The 23,358-nt window shown below is 36.6% G+C and overlaps 1 protein-coding gene across 3 annotated transcripts; it reads right to left on the reverse strand.

The window, feature by feature from the left end:
• Positions 1 to 573: 573 nt before the first annotated feature.
• LOC110792788 (la-related protein 1A) lies at positions 574 to 22,745 on the reverse strand. 3 transcript variants are annotated; one of them, XM_021997611.2, is made up of 15 exons: positions 22,518 to 22,745; positions 21,857 to 22,149; positions 17,615 to 18,140; positions 17,188 to 17,353; positions 16,784 to 16,874; positions 16,487 to 16,558; positions 15,775 to 16,340; positions 14,214 to 14,283; positions 4,761 to 4,862; positions 3,044 to 3,384; positions 2,674 to 2,817; positions 2,400 to 2,463; positions 1,960 to 2,105; positions 1,630 to 1,734; positions 574 to 1,043 (listed from the first exon to the last, which is right to left on the reverse strand). In XM_021997611.2, the coding sequence occupies exons 2-15, from the start codon at positions 22,094 to 22,096 to the stop codon at positions 860 to 862; spliced, it is 2,817 nt and encodes a 938-aa protein (XP_021853303.1). In that variant the 5' UTR covers positions 22,097 to 22,149; positions 22,518 to 22,745; the 3' UTR covers positions 574 to 859. The 3 variants fall into 3 exon arrangements, with proteins under 3 accessions (XP_021853303.1, XP_021853302.1, XP_056699473.1); XM_021997610.2 differs by having other exon boundaries at positions 21,857 to 22,314; XM_056843495.1 differs by having other exon boundaries at positions 21,857 to 22,745.
• Between the last annotated feature and the right edge of the window lie 613 nt (positions 22,746 to 23,358).

Genomic DNA, 23,358 nt, shown 5'->3' on the forward strand with positions numbered 1-23,358 from the left:
TCCAACTAATTGGTAAACTTCGACCAAACTAGATTATGACAAAAATCCAACAATGGTATCAGTCTGCTCGAGCTCAATCAACCCCGAAGCAGAACTAAAGAATTACTCTGTACTACTTTCTCCGTATTTATTTAAGAGATATATTTGGCCGGGCACGGGTATTAAAAAGAAGAATTGAATGAAATAAAAATAATAAAGCAAGTGGAGTTGAATAGATATTTTAATAATAAAACAAGTGAGGACCATATTATTTTGGGGGTGGGAGGTGGGATGAGTTTATGAAATTATTTATTTAATAGAATGGTGGGTCATAGTAAATCAGATGTATTATTTAATTAGGTAGTGGATTGATAAGTTACTAAAAATGGCAAGTGTATCTCTTAAATAAATATGGCCGAAAAAGGCAAGTGTATCCCTTAAATAAATACGGAGGGAGTAATGCATAACGCTACAACCGATAGTAGTATATTTTCATTTTAAGTCATTTAATTTTGCAGAGCGCTAAGTGACATCGCACAACTATCTCTATGTGTGATAGTGCAACAAAAAGCACATAAGTCACAGCCACACAACTTAACAAAAGTTGTAAACAATTTTCCTTGAGTCAATTGATTATCTTTTTTATTTCTTTTTTTCCTCCATCCAAAAGTTGGAAACAATTTTTTTGAGTCAATTCTCCCTATATGTACAAATTACTCCACAAAAAAGGAGTCAAATCCAATGCACAGATGCCTCTTTAATCTTGCAAAATCCATAGACGCCTCTCTCAGTAGAGAATGAATCTGCGGTTGCGAGCCAAGACTCTTTTCATCTATGACGTTAGACAAAGATTCTCAAAATTGGATTGGCACTCATATAATCAAGCCGCTATAGGGGCGTGCGTCACTACCAATGGCAGATTGTCATCCTTCACCTCATGCTTCTCTTTGGCACGTTGAAAGTCATCTAAACTACGAAACTCCTCTCTAAGAAGCCGCTCCAACTCCGGGTTCTTTTTCAAGGGTTCCCTGCGGTCACGTGCTTCGCGGTAATGATGGAACGCCCTAACAGGATGAATCAGTCTATATCAAGACTTTGCACACGTACTCCAAAACCATCTACTCAGGTTCTTACCGTACATTTAATCTTAACAATTAATATAAGATGTACAATTAAACCGTGAAAGCTGTTGTAAGAAGACTAGAATAATAGTCTTTGTTTTTTTTTTCTTTGAAATCGATCTTAAGACATTATGGCTCCGTTTGTTTCAACGAAAAACATTTTTAAAGGAAAATGATTTTTCATGAAAAATAAAGGGAAAACACCATGGGAAATTAGTTTTTCTTTGTTTGTTTCCTTGCAAAGAAAAGTTAGAGAAAAATAGAAAATAAAAGTGGAAATGAAGGATGGATAGGAGAGAAAAAGACAGGTAAGGGAGTCGAAAAGAAAGTGTGGCATTCCTCTTTCCAAAAGGAAAAGGTTTTCCACCTTAAGTAAGTTGTTTTCCACATCCATTAACAAAAGAAAGAAAGGAAAATGGGAAAATCATTTTCGGGAAAAGTGTTTTTTTGTCAAATCAAACAGAACCTATATATGAATTTAAGTATCAAATCCCGAAATAACCATAACATATTAAATTAGCAGACGTACCAATATTTTTCCAGGCCATAAAGATTGCCTTTCTTGTAGAAATTGAGAGAGAGCTGCTCAAAATCCCCATATAGGTCATCTCTGAATTCCTTCTCCAATCCATAGCTGGAATTAAAAGAAAGGTCAAACATCACTGGCATACTTATAATACCAAGACCACTGTAACGGAAATAGACAAGACCAAAGATGCATATTGGCATACAGACATTTGAGAACTCTGACGCAACTTTATTATTGTTATCAACCTTGTTTTGAAAAAGAGATGGACTTCCTATTTTCAGGTCAAAAACTAAACAAACTAGCAAAATCGATAGGAAATTATTAACATACCTATAGAACCTGAACAAACATTCCAGTCCATAATGGTAATTAGCAGCCGCATCCTCCAGAGCAAATTTCCGGAACTCGTTGTACATTGAAGGAACAAATACATCTCGAAGGAAATATGACCAGAATCTATATAGAGTATTCATTTCCTGCAGAAAAGCAAGTCAGGCAACACGCCTATAAATGTGTCCCCCACTAAATGCCTACAAATTTTAAAATTCTGAAAACTAATATGTTGATAATATGATACATGTGACTTGCCAACTGATAATTTATAGCAAGCTACACGTGAAAAGACCTAAAATAGATATCAACAGCAAGCACTTTAATTTTTAAATCTTACCACACAGAATTATAGTGTGCTCAACAGTACAGATGAATGAAATGCAAGAGAGAGAGGAAATATATATTTAACGAGTTACTCTATATAATAGAAGCCTTACCTCACTGCAACCTATTCCTAACTTCTTTCGGTCATTCAGACATTTCTTTTGGTACTTCAGGTACCTAGGGGAAATAGAAAGGTATGAGTGAATACTTAACTTCATAAGCCGAAATTTCACAATCTGTCACTGCCTTCACAATGCCATGAAATTGATACAATTTAATACTTCACAGATCCAGAAAATTCAACTGGAATTTGATTCAACCAATATAAACTAGAATACGACAAAGAAGTTTGCTAAATACATGGACAAAGCACTGAACAAATCTTACTTCTGCTGTTTGAAGCCATTTTCCTCAAGTAACTGATGACTTGGATGCTGAAATGGAGGGAAGGACTTTGGCAAGGAGCCAACTGGAGGACTACTTCCTGCGGCATTCCCATGAGGAGAGGCACTCAATTTTGAAGACCTGAAACTGCAGAAAATACAGATCCTAAAAATTAGACATTCGCATGTTGTAGCTTAAATGTGCAAATAGGAGTTAAGCAAACATCTCAAAACTCTAGCAAATGACAGATTTCAAGCATGTTGAAGATATAGATCCAAGATTTACTACTAGAGCTATAAATAGTACAAGTTTAGTCAAGGATATAAACCAAACCCATACTGCTAATGCATATGACTAAAAGCCTTAAACATACCCATGGTTTTCAGGTGGTGTAGAACTGAAGAAAAATCCAACCGATTTACTAGGAGGACTTTCTGATATCACTCCTAAGGAATTGCGACCACCTCCATGGTTTCTGAAATTGCTCGAGAAAAACCTCTGTGTGTGGCTTGATTGCTGTTTTGCAGATCCCTTATTTTGCTTCCTTCTGTTACCATGATTTCCAATCTCATCACACCCATGACCACCAGAAGAGGTTTCAGAGGACCTGATGTTCATTACACCAGTTCGGATATTTGGTGATCTAGAGCTCCCATCTTTGTTTTCATTGTTAGAATTTATCTTTCTGCGATGAGACCTTTTTGTTTTGAGTTCCTGACAATGAAAGAGACGGTATAAACTAGTGCAATATGACTAATATCCAATCAGAAAAATAATCAGGCATGGTACGAATACACTTAAATTCGGTGACATAAAATACATATTATGGAAGACCCTCAGAGTAAAAGCAATGACCAAGATTAAAACCGAATATTTACAGATATACTTCCAGAACTCACGACTACACTTTGTTTCCATAAATAGAACCAATCCTACAACCTGACGCCGCAGACGGAAATATCCATGATTTGTGAACATTTCATGCAAGTACATCCAGTATAATTAATCAATCCTTCTTAAGGAGTTAAGGGTTGATGGAAAATCGGCAATTGTTTCTCTTACGCTGACATTATTAATTATTCAACGAAGAGCTTGAGATTGAACAAGGAATTGTTCCTCTGTCTCCTACTTATCTTTCCTGTTCTCGCTCTTCTCATCTCTGGCCTTCTCCTAACGCTATTAAGGTGGCTTGGACTCTGGGAGCCTCACCGCTAATAAGTGGAGGTCAAGGTGGCCCTAAAGCTCTTTGTCCGTGGTGGTGACTTAACTGAATTTGTAACAGGATTTTCATGATTTTACAAGGCTCTTTAAACCCAATCTCCAGATATGAGTGTACCTGTAGGAGATTTCAACTGTCCCTAAAAATGTTACTTTGCGTAGCTACATACTTCCTCTGTCTTTTGGCTTGCAACATATAGGTAGTGCACAGAATTGAAGGAAAGGGAAAAGTAGGGGTAGTCATCCATCGACAAACCCCGTGTGTTTAGCAAAACAAAGAAAGAGAAAATATGGGTATGTTAGTGGAGATAAGTGCAGCAGTTGTTTATCTTTAGTGTGAACACATTCCATAAATGAGAAAGTTGCAAGTATATGTAACTCCATAAAAGGGAACTGTTGCAAGTAAAGGAAAACAGTCATACCACAAGTCGACTTGGTTTTCTTAACTGGGAGAAATCCTTATGCTTAAGTGCTTCCTAATTCTTAATTGAAGTCTGATTTTAGATTTAGGGTTTTCAGTCAAAACCCCAGATCTGAAAATCAAGTTTCAATTGGCTAGATACAAAAACATGAGATGGGTCGTTGGGTTTTGAAAAGGTGGATCACGTCCAAACACAATCAACACTATGAGCCTGTGACAATAGCATGAAAGTGTCACAAAGGGCCTACTTCTTTCTTTTACAAAAGGGGATTCTTTCTCTATGCAAGAAACATTATATAAATACGAATTAATTACTGTGCAGTGCATATGATGTAATGAAAAATGAACGGATAGTTATTATGTGTTGCCTTTGCAACATCACCACAACTCATGGCACCAAATAGATAATTTCCCAACAGAACAAGACAAACAGGGGTTCCTGCATGTGAACCTGCTCATAAAAGTATAAACCATCGTTGATTGCAGATGCAAGCTCATTGGATATGCTATTGGATTTTTGTACTTCATTTCCAGCTCCAAGCACACTGCTATTCTGCAATATTATCATTCATAGCTTAATCGACAATCAATACTCAATAGAAAATCATTGTTAACTCTGATAAAATACAGAACATTAAAAACCATAAAACCATATTCATGACAATCATACATCGTATCTACAATAAACCAAATGTGTAAGATAATACTCACTCAAGTTAACTTCAGTGCCAAAAGTGAAAGCACATGATAAGTTAAGCTACTTTATACAACAGTTCCATCTAGCAAGTCCTACCGTTGGTTGGATCTAGTAGTTAGTGGATGCCAAAATGTTCCTGTTCTACTAACCAATGAACAGTTGTAGAAAAAGATGTCTTAGAAACACAGAATTCTATTAAAACCTTCACACTACAACAACAACAACAACAACAACAACAACAAAGCCTTAGTCCCAAAATGATTTGGGGTCGGCTAACATGAATCGTCATAGGGGATAATAAAAATAAATAAAGTGTAAAATGAATAAAACAATTAAAATAAGCACATTCAAAAAAGCATGTTAAAATATATCACAGTGGAAGATGTATAAGTCAAATGAAGTCATCAACGTATATTCTCTCCCTCCACTCTGTCCTATCCAACGCCATACTTCTCCTCTCTTGTCATTAGTAAATAATCCTTTCTCAAATTCTTTCTAAAGTGAAGAATAGACAACTAGCATTCTATTTTTCAGGCGGCAACAAATTGCATTATTATCTTCTTTACAAGCAGCTGGAAGGAAAGGAGAGTACAAAGAGAATGTGGCAAGTAATCTCGTTCTTATTTTGGTCGAGAAAGTTCTCAAAATTCAATATAGAAAAAGTCTCCTTCGATTTCAGATATGGAGGGGGAAAACAGTAAAATAAACACGAATTAAAACTTCAAAACTTATATCAAAATTAGCATAAAGCTAAATAGTCATATTGAGCAGGGCACCTCCACTCTTCTCTTTCTCTCTCTCCCTCTCCTATTCTAGAGTTTCATTTTCTTCAAAAATTAGACTATTTTCAGCCCTTTCTATTAGGTTAATTCAGCTATTGCCTCTTAAATTCAATAAATCTTCACAATATGGGAGGAGTTAGTCTTTGTTTGTTCATCTGCCTATGGTGGAGTTAGTTTTAGTATGTTTGGTTTCTCGTTGCTTCGTAGTGGATTCCTATCAATTTTCCGAGTACTCAGATGATCAAGTGGAAATCATCCTCACAACTACAACAAATCGTTATTACATACGGGAGACATTGCAAGATCTATTCAACGGTCGTAGTTTTGATGAAAGAAACCTATTTAAATTCAATTTGTTATGTATTTAGATCTATATTTCTCTTAGGGGGGCGTTTGGTTGGGGATCTACAAGAAACTGAAATAGAATCAACTGTCATGATTCCCTGTCTTGCTGTTTGTTTGACCATTTCAATCATTCCCTTTACCCACTTGATTCCCCAACATCCCTCTACCATGATTCCCCAACTCCTCTTTACCCAACCAACCCCCAAGCCCCCATAACCCACTGAACAACCACACCCAACCACCTGCGCCGCCCCCCCCCCCCCCCAAAAAAAACCCACTGAACAATCACCATACCACCACCCACCGAAACCACCATCCAACAACCCGATACAGCCACCGAAACCACTATATCACAACCAAAACAACCCTAATACCACCGAAATCATCTAAAAAACTACCTAAAACAAACCCTACTCTCGCCGGATTTGAAAATAGAGGAGAGAGAAAGAGGGGGAAGGGGTGCGATGCAGCAACAGCGCTCGTAGTTTCTTTGCGGTGGATGGGGAGGCGGCACTTGTAGATGTTTCGTGGTGGGTGGGGAGGCGGTGCTCGTAATGGGCGCCGCTCGTAGTTGCTTCGCGGTGGGTGGGGAGGCGTGCTCGTAATGGGCGTTGCTTCGCGGTGGGTGGGGAGGCGGTAGAGTGGAGTAGCGGTAAAGTGGGGTGGCGGTGGAGAAGTGGTTGTAGATTGAGGGAAGGGGTGGTGGGAAGAATGGGTTTCCTTTTGATTTTTGTAAATCAAACAACTTGTGATAATGTAGGGACTTTCTTTCCATTCCTTTCCAAACCCTTTCTTGATTCCATTCCCTTTACCCCGTGTGAACCAAACGGCCCTTATAGATTTCGTATGACTCCTTTTTAATGAACTAAACCTCAGAATGACCGTCACCCTTTCAAAAAAAGGGGGTTTTGTGGATGCAGCAATACAAGGACCCATTTATACTTTCATGGAAGAAATTTTGTTGGACGCAATCAGCAGATTCAGGTGCACTTTAATTTGAACATTCAATTTCATTACAATGACAATTTAAGGAAGGTAAACGTAATACAAAGCACACTCCCATGGCCAGTTAAGAATCTTAAGATTGATCCAGTGTTGAGAAGATTAATGCTGAATTGCTACTCATACAAAACAGAATTTGTACCAAGGAAAAAACTTAATTTTCTGACTACCATATTATGCGAAATTCCTCTAACAAGACAGATTAAACGACGAGAATGAATAAGCAGAATCCCGTAAAATGCATAAAACTGCTCCTGAGCCATCGAAATTTCTTTTCCAAAAAGAAAATCAGACAGGGATGTTAATATTTATGCACATCAACAAACTTAAAAACTTAAAACTGCTGACTCTCAGTTAAATGTAACCAATACTAGGATCAGAATCCTTCCCAGCTTAGAATAATTTTTCAGTTTTCACCATATTTATCTTCAATGTTTATGTATTTTAACTCCATAACAGCAGTTGAAAATTCTACCACATTGAAAGAAATTTAGTTCTGGGGGCAACAAGCGGACTTAGAGAGCGAAGTATAACAGAGAGTTATATGCTGCATTCGGGAAGGATGAATCGGTCCTAAAAAGGAATCTATTGATTCTCTCCAAATTGGTTGGACTGTAAGTGCTGCCTCGTATCCTACCTCGTCTAAGAGCTAAATTTGTTTCAATTTTTTGTCTCTTTCTTTCCGCTTTCCTCAAGTTAGCTTCTGCTATTTCAAGAGTTTGATGAGCTTCTTGGGGATCAACGTCACTACCCCTCTCAGCATCATCTACTAAAATAGTAATCTCACCAAAAGTTTAGCATACCCTACCGCTTGGCGCGAATGAGTTTTTTATTTGAAAGAAAAAGAAGACTATGCCTTCACCACAAGTAATAATAGCATGGCATTTTGAATTCGATATGAGAAAAAAAATTATATTTTCAAAACATTTGATTATGTGTCAAAAGGGTAGTGTGCGATGAAGAGTACTCTGGGGGGGTCCTCTTTTCATTTATACGAAAAAATTCTAATAAAAAATTATGATAATTAAAATTATAATTTAATGGGACCTCCTCCCTTCTTTGTTTGTTTAATTAGAGGGGGGAAGGAAGGTCCCTTTGAGTTCTTATACTTTCTCTTTTAGTTGCATAGGCGAATCCTCGGCATCTTTTCTTTAAGTAGCGCCTCCAGCCTTAATGCTTAAACTAAGGGAGAATTCGATATGTATCTATAAGTTCAAGTGTGAAATTTGTCTACTCACTTTAAATAGAGTATTTGTTTCCCCCTCCTTTTCCTACTAGGATTGGAAACCCATTTCCAATGCAATAGATCAACAAGACAAAATTGTATCTGGACTATCAACCGTTCAATTACTAAAGCATTTTATTCCAACAAGAGTGGCAAATCAACTAATCCAGGAATGCAAAATAACCAAACATAAAAAGTTTTGGGAAACCCTTTTTAAGATTGTTTATAAACGTGATAAAATAACAAAACAAAATCACCAAAAGCTGAGCACCTCCATAACACCACTCCGTCCAATTTACAATATCTTCCAACACTTTATTTTGTTAGCATTTGTGGAGTTGATATGAACACAAGTGAAAATTCTTCTGAAGAATCAATCATCTTAATGCTTGATCCTATAGGGTAATAGAATGGATATGGTCACAACAGTGACTTGGAATGACGAATCGGGTTCAAAAACAGATATAGAGCAGTTTTCAACAGATTCCAAACTCAAGATGGAACTTATTTTCTGAAAACCCAGTCCATGCGCAACTTGGGACCCCACGCGCCACCTAGCCTGACAAAGTTAGGTCTGGTCAACACCATGGTCTACCTTACGCGCCACTTTGGGCTTGGCCATGGTCATGCTTTGACTCTTTTACCGCTTTTAGTAGGTTTTGTCCCCCAGTTTTTTGTTCCCAATTGGGTGGGTGTTAGCAGTTGGGACTTAGAGTAGAATTAGGATTTAAGAAATGCTCTAGAATGTTGTCTTATAGCTTGCCTATATCTCTATAAACAGGGCTGCCTTCTCTTGTTATTTTTCACAAATCAGATTAAAAAAAGAGCTTTGCTTATTTTGAGAGTTTTTACTTTCTTGCTTTAATTCTAACTTCTAGCGTCCAGTTAGGGTTTTGTTTATTCGGAGTGGGTCGACAGGATATCGGAGTTCAGTTTTCTTTATTCAAAGTTGAGGCTAAAATCCACATTAGGCTGGAAAGGGAGGGGAGGGAAAACGAGGGACGAGAAAGGGATGTTAGGGGAGGAAAGGGGATGGGAAGAGTGAGCTTTCATGTCCTTCCAAATATTTTCGACAATGGAGGGATTTGATTTACTAAAAGGAGAAGAAAAATGGATCTCTCTAAATCCCTTCCCTTCCAGTCCCCCTATGTCCTATCCAAATAAGGGGAAATGCATCCCTCACTTTCTTGTCCCTCCCTGTCTTTCAAAATCTTCCTATCCGAGTATAGGGCAACTCTCTTGTCTTCCCCCATAAGAAAGAAAAGGGGAAATAGAGAAAATCTCCAGACATTCACACACAATAAATTGGGGAGGGGCAAGGGTGGGACCTGTTGGATTATCAGGAAAAAAGGGAAAATAGTATAACACATCTAACAGTGTTTGAGAACGAGATCAAAGAAGGGTGGCACAACGAGCAAAAAAATAAGGATGTAGGAGAGGGAAAGAAAAAAGTAAAAGATGACGTGGAAGTGTATGTCACTCCGTCAACAAAGTGGAAAGGCACTGGAATGATCAATCATTGGCTACTAGTGGCTGCACACTAGACTCTTCATTTTATCTCAAATACCCGTGTCGGATCCTCAACACTCGGACATGGGTATAGACACTTAACACTTCATTTTAGACCAAAATCATGCAACTTTTTCACAAAATAGCCGTGCCGGACACTTGGATATGTACCCATGTCCTTGGTATCCACGTCCGGGTAACATAGGTTGCACGTGAGGGCACGAGTGCTAGAAATTGTAGAGAGTTCCTTTTAAATTTCTCTTTCATTTTAAAAAATAATTTCAAACACTTTTAACTTTAGAATTACCTTCTTGACAAGCAAGACTGAATCTACAGTTAAAACTTCCATAAACCTCAAATAATAAAAATTCATTAGCTATGGAAAGAAAGAAGGGAAGTTATGTGGTAACCTCATGTTATGGGATTTTCTACATGGTGGAAACATTTTTTTGTTACATTCTAAAATTGGCCCTCTCCTACTGTGGAACAACTTTTATGGCCTTTTCTGTTCTTTTTTTCATATTACTTATGGCCTTATTCTGCAAAAATAATATCAAACAAACCCATAAGTAATATGAAAAAAAAAGAACAATTGTTTCGTCCATCTTTGGCAGTCTGATGTAATGAATCAAGTGAAAGGTAAGAGCATAAGGTAGTGAGATAGTTCATCGCATCTGATTCTTCCAAAAAATTAACCTAACCACCCCATCCCGAGGAAGAACAACCACCCGACAGCCATCAGTCACCCCACCTCAAAGCCACGGATGCCCCCTGGCCATAACCCCACACGAAGTCTCGTGGAACGCCAGTGACAACCTGAAGCGTTCTAAAGAGCGACTGCATATTGGGAGAAGGAAGTGTCCATTCTTTGTGGACGTTAATGTCACCATCAGAGCATAATGGTCATGCTCAAATAGAAATTAGAACTCCACGTTGAACTCAAAGCTCAGTTAAAGACTCCAGCGAAAATCTTGTAATCACCAACGACTCATAAACAAAGCCATGAACTCTGAATCTTGAGGAGAAAGAAGCTAAATAGCAAATTAGCTTATCAACAACCAAGGTTCTGCTACTAAGCACACACAAATGTTAGAAAATTAGCTCTATCAAACATAAATTTACACCCATTAGATTTTGGAGAATTTGAGTGGTTTGGTGGTAAACACGGCAAATTAATTGGAGTACATTACATATTCATTTTGGAGTTTTGAGTAACTTTAGTTTGGGTTGTGTTAAGTAAATGCTCTGGCGGTGGTGGTAGTGGGGTGCTCGTTCTTATAAAGGAGGAGGTCGTGTGGAGGTTGGGGTAATTTTTGAAAATAATAGCTTTGTTTTTCTAATTCAAAAAAATTAATTGTGGGTTTTTTTAATTAGTTTGCAAAATAAGGCCAAAAAAGTTGTTTAACAATAGCAGAAGGCCTAGAGAGTAACAATAAAAAGTTTCCACCAAGTAGAAAATCCCAAAACACGAAGTATATGGTTAAATTTATCTTGAAATGGGTGTTGAGTTGTTGCCTCTGTTGAGTGGTGAGGAGGGGGAGGTGGCAGCAGTTTTAGGAGTCCTATACATCGCAAATTTTTGAAGTATTGTTGTTTGTTTTTTATTAAATGTAGGAAATGGATTTTAATTTTCTTGATTTTAATTTTATTTTAAAATTTTGACGTATCCTTGCATTACCCGTATTTTGAAATTTTGAATTTTTCTTTTCTGGTCCCCGTACCCGTACCTGTTTCCGTGCTACTTAGGTTTTAGCTAGGGACTTGCTTGCAATTTGCAAAAGTCTCGATCTACTAGCTTCACCTTCGAGTGATGTTAATAAACTTGCTTGGAAAAAAGCTCCCCAATTGGGATTTAAGTTATAATTAAAATAAAATTAAAAGTAAATGGTTAATTATAAAAGTGGACTCATTTAAATATCAACTATGTTACTCCGACACTCCATCTGACGGTGGGTGTCGGTGTCGACACGACCCAACCCACGACACGACACTCGGCACGTGTCCGGGGAGGTGTCGACACCGGTGTCGAAAAAGAGTCCGATATGGAGTGTCGAAATCGGGAGAAAGAAAAATTTGAAGCCCTAGATCTAGAAATTGAAGGTGGGGGAAGCGAGAAAAGGACAATTATATTGGGGCTTTTGTTGTTGAAGAAAAAACGCCCAGATTGCACTCTTCGATTCTGATTTTCACCGATAATTGACTGTTTGAGAGTCTTCCATGGCTGTCTTCGTTTTTCTGTTATGCCTCATACATATACTGAGTTATGCGTTGTTGGTGATGGTGAGTGCCTGAGTGGTGGACTGGGTTTTCCAACTTATTCTTTTTTTTTACCCTTTTTTTAAATACCCTAGGCCTACCACTATAATAAATAAAAGAAAGGAAAAGGTGGGAAGGGGGGGAACAAACCCACGTGCTCCCTGATATCTTTACAAAAGTCAACATTTTTTTTTTATTTCTTACTTTTCAATTCTTTGTATTTTTAAACTCTTTTAAATAGATTTTATCCAGCTTTGGAATTTTAACTTTGACTTAATTAATATTTTTATTCTCATCTTTTTTTTATATAATTATATTATTTAATAGTTTTTATTAAAAGTGTCTATTTTTTATCCGACACTTTACAAGTGAGCCGTGTCTAAAAAACAAGTCAAATATTTGGATCGGAGTGTCAGATACTCCGACACCTTGTCGGACACGACACAGACACGAGTGTCTGAGTAACATAGAATATCAAGCTAGTTAAGTAAATTAGCTTGTCATTGGAATACAAACTAGCTAGAAAGTTAATTAGCTTAAAATCTTAGGTGACATAACAAGCTAATTTGACAATTTACTCGCCGATTGAAGTTGCTCTAACACCCTAAAGACAGAAAGCCTCTTAATTGCCATAAAAGAGCTCCATATAACCGCCGTTCTCAAAATTAGCCTAAAACATTAATAGGAAAATTAACAACCACCGCCATGAAGGAGACCACTGGACCCTTTTCTAACTACAAACCCCCCACCCCCAACCCCCCAAGCAAAAAAAAATGCATGAGTTCTTAACCATCCAAAGTCCCAATCTACTCTAACCGCCATTCTTTCCGATTAACAATCACAAATAACCCTTCACTTTCTTAATCGAACTTTCTTTTAATACGAAACTTTTTCCATGGAAACTGCACAAACAAAAATTCAATCAAGAGGAAAGATGCCGCCAGACTCACCACAAAGTAACACAAAAACAGAACTACAAATTAGCTCAGTTTATTTTTATCTCCCCTATTAATAATTGGTTACCTCCCCAAACACGTTAGCCTGTAAGAAATCTAAAAGACTGACTTAACCCCACAGCAGATGATAGGTTACATCATCGCCGTTAAATATTTATTGATTCCATCCAGTCAACATGCTCCACAAAATAGGCATCAATGCATTTCTCTAAATATCCATTGATTCCACTCTAGTCAACGTGCTCCCACTACGACTCTACAAGTAGCAAATATTTTCTAGGACCAGCCATCATACTGCTTTACCATAGTACTCCAAACACTTCAAATTTGAGGTGAAATAATAATAGTACAAAAAGTTGCAGTTGTACAAGTAAAGCATAATGTATCAGGAAAGATTGTGAAATAAAAAATTTCACATTAAAATTGTGAAAAAATTTCATTGGGAATCCGTCTCTAACCTCATCATCTATCATCATGCATCCAAAAAATTTAGAAAAAAGTATTTAATTCAATTTATCTTCCTTATCATGAATATTCCTATGCCAACAAAATATTTGAAGGAAGAAATGTCAAAGCAAAGGAAGACCAATATATGTGGGTTTTTTTTTAACAACCAATCAATAGATTCCTCGAAGCACATTTTATCAATTCGAGAAATTGCAATATCATGCAATAGAATTAAAGAACTGGAAAAAAAAATGAGAAACTAAAGAATGAAACTTAACCAAAAAACACAGGAGAAACCGGACCCAGAAATCTGCTTTGGATTCAAGGAACATGCAGCAGATGAGAGAGAATGGAGTCAACAGGAATGCTGAGAAGTGACCAACAAGGGTTGGCAGGGGGAGGGGGGACTGGGGAGATTTAGCAAAGGTTAATTAAGGAAGGTCGAGAGTTAATTAGAAGTAATCAAGGAAGATGGTTGGATTTGAATGTAAAATAAAAAATAGGGGCATTCAGTTTTTTTTTTCTTGTGGTGGGTTCTTGACATATTTTCATTTAAATTACGACGGAATCAATTAAGTTTTCCTCATCTTAGCAGGAACGCTAACATGATTTCAAGAGACCATGCTTCGTAGTACAACAAAAATTTACTGTGCTTCTAAATGAAATTGTGGTCATATTGACATACCTGAGTGACAATGACAAGTCTCTCAACATCCTGATCATTGACCACTACCTCGTCATCTTCATCATCAATCCTTTGAAGCATAAGACCCACAAGAAAAAGGTGCACAAACAAAGTCACATAACACATACAACAATAACAAGAGATGACAAAAGAAAATTTCTGTACTGAATTATTTTACTAGCATTCAGGCATAAGAATCAATTATAAGCTTAAGGGTTTGGTTCAGGTGTTTAATCTTTGGATAGCCATATTACAGTATCGCCACTTGAAAGTTAAAAAGAAAATAGTTCTATATCAAATGGAGATGAAAGAGTAAATCTTTTCTGGTGTTAAGTGAGTAGCCTCTTTCCTATTGCAACGGTAACGGCCTTACTAGGGGGTGCAGTGCACATGTTCCATCTTGACCAAGCATGGCCCAATGTCTTATTCCTTAACATGCCCCCTCCAAATGCTTGATAATGTGCGACCTAATGAACCGTGGTAACCCAGAGCAAACTTAGGCCCAATCATAGCCTCCCCGCACAGTGGATTAGGTTCGTACTGACCGGTGTCAATTCATGCCTTTGGGATTAATAACGTATATTTAAGTTGTTATAGTAAATTGTTCAAGGAGAAGGCAAACTCAGGTTTTATGTTGCTGCTAGAGAAAAACATGTCACGGAATCCAGTAGGTGGATCAGAACCAGCCACTTTATTCTTAAAAGTGTAAACCTAACTACATCAATTATATTCTTTAAATTTCAAAAATCTGATTTTGAATCTATGTGCTCCAGAAAAATTGAAACTTGATCACCCAACCTACCAACTACTCCGTACATTTTATTTTAGGGCCCAGAAATCTAATCAGAATGAAAAAATTTAACCAATGGCTTCCATATGACTTGATCCATGCCTCAAACAAACCAGACGCTTCCTTTGACAATTAGATTGGAGTGGTCGAACTGGGCCAAGCAAAGAAGAACACTCTATTATGGGACAGTTAAAGAAGCAAGTATTGCTACCTAAAAGGAAAGACAGAATAATCGGATAACAATCCAACTAATACAAGCTTACCCTTTCAATCACATACTTTAAGCTGAGCCCTCATAAAATTAGTGTGTTCCCCCTCGTCCCAAAGCAGGGTACCAGGCATTACCTCTGCTTGTCTAGACACAATATAATCATGAATGCCCCAGATGATAATATATTTTGAGATCTTAACATGTAACAGGAAATAAGTTTACATAATTGAAAAAAAATGCATGTCCAATAGAATATACAAGTATCAGTTATAACTTTTATAACAGAATGTATTCCCTCATTCAAAATCCAAAAAGCTGAATTTCTTTTAATAAGGAAGACTTAAATCCAATTAACTTACAAAAACAGCGATTTTTTAGTAAGGAAGACTTAAATCCAATTAACTTACAAAAACAGCGACTTTTTAATAAGGAAGACTTGAATCCAATTAACTTACAAAAACAGTGATGGGCTAGCACTCGGATACTTGCATGAAGGGAAGCGAGCAAGATAGTTAATTTAGGGATTTCGAGAAACCATTGGTAGATGTAAAAGATATTACCTTCTACATGAATTATGCGAACCCTTTTTATGCATTTTCAGCTCGATTTCTAGATCTTCATCCAGCAAAAAATTACCAGAATAATCTGATGAAAGATCATCCAGATTTGCAGCAAATCCATATTGCTCTTTCGTTTCTTTTTCATGAGAAACAACTCTTGTAGACTTGGGTGCTTTTAATTGATAATTGGTGAGTAAGCTACTTCTCACATCAGGAGCTGCATACTTGATGCTCGATTGGGATCTAGGCTTCTCATTTAAGTATGGCTGTTCATGAACCAGAGCTAGTTTATCACTATCATGTACACCCTTCTCATTGTTGTGATGAGCACTGCTACTATCTTCACCTTCGAGTTTATCATCAGTTCTAGATACGTTTGCGAAATTGTCACTATTTGATGAGCAAATGGCAATATCTTCAGTTTTATCATCCTTTCTAGCTTCATTATGCATATCATTATCCACATTGCTATTTGGATCCTCGGACATCTGATCTTTTACTTGAGATGCATGCTCGACAGTAGCAACATATTTTGACCAGTTATCACGTTTTCTTACCTGGTCTACCTGTATGAAGCAACCCATAAGTGAAAAAGAAAAAGAACACGTCATCCTGAGAAGTTAGCAAACCAAAGAAAAACAAAACTCGCATACATCAAAAAGAATGGTTTTGATTTAGAAAACAGACTCATTAAAAAAGGTAACTACATGACCTGCACTTCCACGGCCCTAGAACTCTGAAGTGCATCTAGAATAAATGGTATGTCCGCACTCATTCTTTTGACCTATAAGCCACGGAAAAAAAAAAAACAATAGCAATCAGTATTTGGTATTTTGGTCTACCCAAGTTAATTCGATAAAATAGCCACATCAGTACTAGATATGCAATAGGATACTTGTTCAAGTAATAAAAATCATAAACAGATGTTGAGTAAACAATATGAAAGCAACAAAAAGAAAACATGCAGTAGGCTAACTAACTACTAGATATAAAATTCAATACATATTACCCTTTTAAAATCAGCAATTACTGAAATTGAAACCCATCCTTGATCATCCATTTGAGAAAGCAAGTAATGGTCAGTCTGCAAGTTCTCATCACTGCCAAAGCATACAAAAATTGAAGGTAAGAAAAAGCTTATCTTTACTCAAAGAACACTATCAGACAGTAGATGTGACTCCGTAGCAGAGTAAACCTCTAAATGCAAATGCAAATAACATGTAACATCTAAAAGAATGACAACTATTTCACTAATTTACTCTTCCCTATAAATCGTCAAAAATCATTGTGGATCTATAAAAGAAACTGCTACATAATTTCCTGCAAAGTTCATAGCTAAATAACTAATGTACTCACAATAGATCCAAAACTAACATCCAAAATGTTTTCAAATGATTGACTAGCATAAATTACCTGAAATAGTATTCGATCTGCGCTACTATGCTGTCCCTCAATGCTAGTATATCTGGAGGTAGCATAGATGCCATAGGATTCAAAGGATGTGGAGCAAAATGTGGTGGATATGGTGCCCTGATTGAACCTGGAGGACCAGGAGATATATAATAAATTGGTGCAGCACCTGCAACCAATGGAACGCAATGGTCATCAGTCAATGACTAAGCACATCATGTAGCAATGGGAATAAAAATATCAAACAAGGGCTATATATTTAGTCATCATAACCTCAAAAGGAAATATAATATATAATTAATCATGAGAACTTCGAAAGAAGATTGCATTAGGTAAATAACATGAGAAAAAAAAATTATGGAGAAACTATTGCAAACATCAGTTCATAAAAAAAAATCCAAAAAGATTAGAATTGAAATCAAGACATTACAAGGGAAGCTTGGTCCGCCTACAAATGATGGAGCTGGTCCTAAAAAAGGTCGTGCATAACCCCTTGCCACAGCTTGCTGCATGACACCATCTCTAGGGCCAAATGGTCGTGGATAATGCCACAAAGGATATGGATGAGCACCACCTTCAGGAACATTGGGTCTTCTGCTGGAGGAGTTGGGGCCATTTAAATTAGGATCTCCTCGTCGAGATTGTATATTTCTATCAGCACCATGATTTTGTGAAACAAAACCTTGCATGGGAGTTTCACTTCCCGCCTTTGAAATTTGATTCTCAGCCCCTGGAAAAGGGGGTGGACATGGCTGGTAACCATATCCAGGATGCGGGACAGGAGAAGGAACAATGGGAGGGAGCACATGAGGCAGTACTGGCTGATGAAATGGTACATGATGAACAGGGAAAGGAGACACACTATTCGGGTTACGCTTTGATCCACTTCTGTGGTGATGACGGCTTTGCCCATGCTTATGTGAAGAATTAGAAGCTTTGGGCTGCCCGGCTGAACCCTATAAAGCAGAACAAGCATGTTACAAAATATGCCCGTAAAAAGTTTTTCTCCTCGTTGGAACATCCAACCTCTTGCTATATCTTAATGTCAAAATTATAGACCCATTGCATTCTGTAACATTTTATTACAATGACAATAGTTGACAACTTTTCATTTGTTGTAGAAGAAATGACACAATGAGCAGGCAATATCACATAGAAAAGTATTAAAACCAAAATCAACACATCAGAAAATGCTACTACATATAATTCATTAGCATAAATTAGAAGCATATGCAGTATGACATAAATAAGCTGAAGTTCCTAGTACTAGAATGAAACGGATCCAATAGGCAAAGTAACTGCCACGTCAAAGTATTCAATGTACATTATCCTTCTTGTTTACTTTCGTCTTAAGTTCTTGTTCCTATTGATGCATCAATTTTATTAAGAATTTACAATAAGCTTGCCCTCGTTATATTCATTGTAACACTTGTCTAACCATACCTACTTGGGTGAGTTTGTCTTGAATGAGAAGCTTATTACTTGGGTTTGAACTAATATCTTGGCATTTAGTTACGTTAATTGGTTGATAGGGCTTTTTTATGTTGCAATGAGAGCCAGTTTTGGAATTATTGTATCACCGTCACTAAACATTTGAAATAAAGACCACTTGAAGGTAAAGCTTTCAAACAAGTGTTCATAAGGGCAAAAGTGACACAAAGAAACGGTCTATAATAGTTTGAAGCCGAACCATCCCTGATAGACACTACACAAGTCTTCAGCAAACAGCTGCAAACTGTGGCCTGCGCTGTCAAATTCAAGCCCAATGCTCCCTGATTAGTGCAAGGCCTCCAAGGTGAACTGCTGCACAAGTGAGAACCTGAACCCAAATTCCTTCCCATTTGTCTGTAAATGATCTTAACCTTCTATTACATTAATCGACAGTTAAGCTTACAAGTTCAGTATTATGCTGGGTCAGCTTAAAATCTTCGCACCGCTTTCCTTATTAAGCCATCCAGGATTACTCGCACCGTTTCTATAAATGGCAAATTTTTATTAATTTCATACTCATCAATGGACCCACCTATATCCCTACTCCCTAAAAAAGACATTAAAAAGTGAGTCATTTCCCACTAGCCCCTTAAAAAGTTGACACATTTCCCACTGTCTATATTAAAAAAAATAACCCACTATCAACTACCATCTAATTAAATAATAAGTCAATTACATTGCATTAAACTGTGTGCCGGTCAAACCGGTTCGAGTATTCCGGGACGGAGGAGTATAATTTTAACTAAACCAGGGACCGCTCATGTCACTAACTAGACACATGGCAATGTTATATGCAACCTTTTTCCCAGCTCAAATGCTCTTACATTCTAACTTAGCCTTCCTATAAAAGAGTAAATACTGTAATTTATTTAAATGAAAGACAACATGGCTAGATAATTAAGTCAACCTTAAGAGGAGTAAATACTTCGTAAAGAGAGAAACCACTCAAAAGTTGCTCCGACAAAAGAGAGAAACTTCAAAGAAAAACAAAACTAAGAGGGAGAAAGAAGAGTAAACAACTTCTCACTTCCAAGCTCCTTGCTTTTTCCTAAACCTAAAACCAACTTGGCATCTTCATCTTCATCCCATGGATTTTTTCTATCTTCTCACTTCATCTTTTTGGACCTTTATCAAAGGTTTTAAATCTCATATTCTCATTATCTTTCCTTTAATGTTTTGGTTGCAAGTATTAGTGTCAAATGAAATTTCATCAATCTCCCTGGATATGGTAAGGATCTAACGTTATACCTTCCTTTCTCTGAATATTTTGTTTTTCGTAGTCAATTTTGCATGAAGGTTCTTATTTAATTTGTCAATTAATGGGTCACTTCATTTTAAATTTTTATTCTTGTGACTAATGAGTTCTGGTACCTGCATTGGAATCATTTAAAAATTGATTGATTGTTAGAATAGGGGGTAGTAGAGGTTGTGATGATAATTGGTTTCCCTTCTCTATTGGTGTGAACATTTATCTGTTGAAATTGTGATGCAGATAATTCTTGTTCTTTGAAGAAATTCTGTATAAATATTTAGAAAATGAAATATGCTTCAGAAGGATTTCCTAGCTGTATTATCTTATGACACATTTTATAATAGTTTCTTCTTTCATCTCGTTATATTGGCAATTGGTATGGAATTGTGTGTTAAAGATTACCGTCAATTAAGATTCTTAATACCCAAATCCAATGACTTAAAAACGTAGATTCTCTCCATTCCTGGCTTCACAACTTTTGGCACAAAGGTATTGAACTTTGGATTTGGAAGGGTCTTAGAGAGTGGAAGCTTCTTCATGGTCTATGGAAGTGTTCTTGCCTTTGTCCTTTTTCTTTCATACTGCTCTATATATTTGTTGTTTTGGTTCTAATTTTGCTTATTTTTTTGCTTATTTTCTATCATTGGGGACTTTGGGGTATTTATTTTCCCGCGGTATTTTTACCCTTCATTGCAAAAACAATAAGTAAAAAAAATTCTGTATAAACTTTAGGCAAATTTGTCAAAAACTACCATATAAAGTTTTGCTTTTGCGAAAAACTACCTTGTAAAAAAAATGTTGTAATTAACTACCTTATAAAAAAAATATGTGGTAAGATACTACATTTTTTCGAATTATGAAGGTTGACTCAAAATTTCGGGATTGACTTTGTCATATGCATCTTACGTGCCACTTAATTATCCTATTTCCCGTTAGATGCCACGTGAGATACATCTAGTAAAGTCAATCACGAAATCTTGAATCAATGATCATAATCATAAGAAAGGTACTATGTTACAATATAAAGTTTTTATAAGGTAGTTACAACATTTTTTTTATAAGGTAATTTTTTCACATAAAATCAATTTTATAAGGTAGTTTTTGACAAATTTGCCTAAACTTTATGACTTTGTGTTCAGAGTTGGCTGCTATTTCAATCTGGGGATCATAGTGGTTGTAATCTACATTCAATTTTGGTTTATGCTTGAACTTAACTTTTACTACTTTGCCAAAAGGAACACAAAGCGACTTGCAAAAGTTTTATCTTTGAACTTAAAAGGATTAAATCACTTTATGCTTCTTTTTTACACAGTTAAGGAAATAATCATCTGAGTGGCAGATGGCTATTAGTTTTTGGCAGCTGAGCTGTGCTATGACGAATCCAAGCATTAAACCACTAAGTTTGATTTGGTTATTTTCTACACATTTACTCATGAATTTTGTAGTAGTTTCTTTTTACAAAAAATATTGCTTCTTTTTCCCATTTAAGCAACTCCAACAAGCTGGACACTTTCCTTCTGAATAAGTATTGCCTTTTCCTATCATTTTAGCACTAGTCTCTATAGTAACGCACCTTTCATTACTTATTTATTTCAAACGATACCTGAATGAATATATTTCGAATCTGTTAGCATGCAGGAGTCATTAAAAATAATTTACTACCATCAATTTTTGCAACTTTGAGGGTTAAAACCGTGCATTACATGGGAACTAACCTAGCCACCTGGGTACAGAGACACAACAGAACATCATAACTCTAGAAATGGTGAAGCAACTATTTAATCAACCCAAACTTCAAACATAGCCAACTGACATATACATATGTGGCACCAACTACATTCAGGGTATAAGAGATTAATCAGAAAGTGCAGGATTCAAACTTCAATAACAACAATGTTGGGGGAGAGAGCAACACCAGAAGCGTCTAACCTGTACATTACTGGAAGTGGGTTGCACGCCAGAATTGCCGCCCTCCAATTTCAGAGGAGCATCAGGAACCTTAGAGCGCTGAGCATCGGCAAGCGGAGGCCACGCTTCAGCCCCCATAACAGGGGAATCAGACCCCTTATCAACCGGTCTTTTCCATGGTGACTTTGAGCCACCACCATCACTCACACTCTCATTAACCTCCATACGATCATCGCCACCCTCATTTTCCGCCATCGCCATTACACAATATCAACCAATTCAATCCTCTTACTTTATCAAATTAACCTAAAACCCTATAACTCAAACCCAAAAAAAAATACCAAAAAAAAAAAAATTAACTTACTGGAAAATAATCACACAATCAAACACAAACCCAATTCAATTCAAGAATTCCAAAGGCAGAATAATCGATAAACACCATAAAAACATGCTTAAATTGATCAAATTAACCTAAAACCCTTAAACTCAAACTCAACCCCCACACAAATTCACAAATATTAGAACTTCTTAATAATAATTCAAACAATTACACACAAACCCACTTCAATTCAATCCTTATAAAGTTTGAATAAAGCAAAGAATCCCATTAAAACAAGCATCATTGAATCAAAAAAATAGGATAACTGGAATTGTGTAGTAGTGATCATAGTCAAACACCCACCAAGAATAACGGTAAGGATAGATTCTTGGAAGGAGACAGAGAGTGAAGGAGGGTGGTGTGGTGACTGATGTGGGGTTGGAGAGAGAAAGGAGGGTTTGTGGTGGATTAGGGTTTTGTCCAGGACACAAAAGGTGGAAAACAAAGGGAGAACAGAGAAAAAGAGATAGATGTATTTGTACTAGTGAGAGAAACACTGAGTGACAGTTGCAGCAATCGCCAACAAAGTGCGCACCTGCCCTCGAATAGGTCACACCTTTAAGCGATTAAGCTGCTTTTTACCCCCGGACGCCCTCTGTCTCAAAATTATAATCTTAGTTTTCTTTTTCGGACATTTCAAAAGTATGGTCATATATTTTTGGTTAAATAGTACTATAATTTTGGGACGAAGGGAGTATAAGTCCATCACAAATTCTTATTACATGAGGTGTACGATAAATATTATACACCGAAGTTATAGTTAGCGTAAAATGCTTAAAAGTTACCATTATATATGTAAAAGTTATCTATTTTTTAGTTATAAAATTTTTCATTTTAATAAAAATAATTTCTTCAAAATTTAAAATAATGTATAGAATTAATCATTTAACCATTTGAAATATTTATCTATCAACCTTTTTTAATAATATAAAAGGTAGAGAAAATTGTGTAAAAGTTAGAGAAAATTAGGTAAAAGTTATGTTGGTGTACAATAACTTTATTGTACACCTTGTGTATGCAAGACCTTTTGTAAGTCCATAATTAAAGTGTATTAGGCGGTAGCGTTTGAAATAACGAGTTGCGGTTTGATCTATTCAAAATGCTACTTATAAAATATAAATTTACTCCCTCCGTATTAATTGAA

The sequence above is a fragment of the Spinacia oleracea genome, chromosome 4, assembly GCF_020520425.1.
Source record: "Spinacia oleracea cultivar Varoflay chromosome 4, BTI_SOV_V1, whole genome shotgun sequence".
NCBI classification, from domain to species: Eukaryota; Viridiplantae; Streptophyta; class Magnoliopsida; order Caryophyllales; family Amaranthaceae; genus Spinacia; species Spinacia oleracea.